This window comes from Morus notabilis, unplaced genomic scaffold, assembly GCF_000414095.1.
Source record: "Morus notabilis unplaced genomic scaffold, ASM41409v2 C11380892, whole genome shotgun sequence".
NCBI lineage: Eukaryota > Viridiplantae > Streptophyta > Magnoliopsida > Rosales > Moraceae > Morus > Morus notabilis.
Window position 1 is genome coordinate 1 of NW_010386488.1, and position 1147 is coordinate 1147.

At 36.1% G+C, this 1147-nt stretch overlaps 1 protein-coding gene across 1 annotated transcript; it reads right to left on the minus strand.

Moving 5' to 3' along the window:
• Positions 1–238: 238 nt before the first annotated feature.
• On the minus strand, positions 239–1103 carry LOC21383707 (monocopper oxidase-like protein SKU5). Its single transcript, XM_010114791.2, has 2 exons — positions 738–1103; positions 239–300 (listed from the first exon to the last, which is right to left on the minus strand). Exons 1-2 carry the CDS (start codon positions 1028–1030, stop codon positions 264–266), a joined length of 330 nt encoding a protein of 109 aa, XP_010113093.2. The 5' UTR covers positions 1031–1103; the 3' UTR covers positions 239–263.
• Positions 1104–1147: the final 44 nt, after the last annotated feature.

Sequence of the window (1147 nt, forward strand, 5' to 3'; positions counted from 1 at the left end):
TACATTTATTTGTGTGTGAAAGAGGGAGACATGAACAAACATCCACCCGCATAGGCAAGTTTATTCTGCAGTTAATAAGACAGAAAACAAAAGGGGAAGAGGATCAAAATGAAAGGCTTTCTTTTCCTCACCTCACTTGAAGATGAAGAGTTCTTTTCTTACCTTCGAGAGAATTTTCTTAGCAAAGTAAATGAACTGAACAAAGTCTAAAGAGTTGGATAATAGGGTAAAGATAATCCTTCAATATACTAAATTCTAAACATTCACGCCTTCATTATGTGGAGACGAGGCCTCGGAATTCTAGCAAATTTCAAAGATGGAATAAGTCAAACTTTTACGCATTCTAAGTCCTTCAGCTGAAAGGATTTGTATTAGTTTTAATTAAAAAGAAATGAATGAAACCGCATAAATTTAAAAACTAGGAAAATCTAGAGGAATGCCCAATAAGGTTTGTCTCCTTATTCACTTTATTATATTATCTTAGTAACTTAAAAGAGACGTCAATGATTATTAAGTCAAACGACATGAGATAAGATAGTGTGAGGTTTAAATTCGGAATAAATGATGTTTAATTTTGATCCGCATTGCATCACAAAAACACAAAATTAAGAGAGAAAATTCTAAAAGGCAGGCATGAAGTCGAAAAAGTGACTTAAAAGATCAAATTCCCTAATTTTCTCCCAAACTAAAAGCTACTTTGTCAATGTCATTTGCATGAAAGCTTCAAGTGTTTGTACCTAATAGACTTGGCTTGATTTACTGAGAACTCAATGTCAAATGGGCCAGGTCCATCAGGCAGAGGCCCACTAACTGGGGTGGTTGAATTTGAGTAATGCAGAACTCCCACACCCACCAAGTCCTTGTAATCAGTGTCGTTGAGGTCTACCAATTTGGGAGTCGCCACTATGTAGTAATCAGCTTGGTTTTGATTGGCTGTGACAAGAACAGAGTAGGATTGTCCAACGTGTACATCAAGAGAGTCCAACACGATCTGATTGGTGTATGATCCTTCTGTTTCAACCAACACCATTTGATGGTTCTGAATCCTGAAATTCAAGCTGAATTCAGTGCCCACGTTTGATATCCTGAACCCGTAAGTCTTCCCTGTTTCACAAACAATTATCAATAACAAATAAAATTAAAAAAA

Bases quoted from the DNA above. Each gene is read 5' to 3' on its own strand.
- LOC21383707 (XM_010114791.2), bottom strand. From the start codon at position 1,030: ATGGTGTTGGTTGAAACAGAAGGATCATACACCAATCAGATCGTGTTG. The intron at 301-737 runs GTACAAACACTT...GAAATTTGCTAG, and splicing joins AATCAAGCCAAGTCTATTAG to AATTCCGAGGCCTCGTCTCC.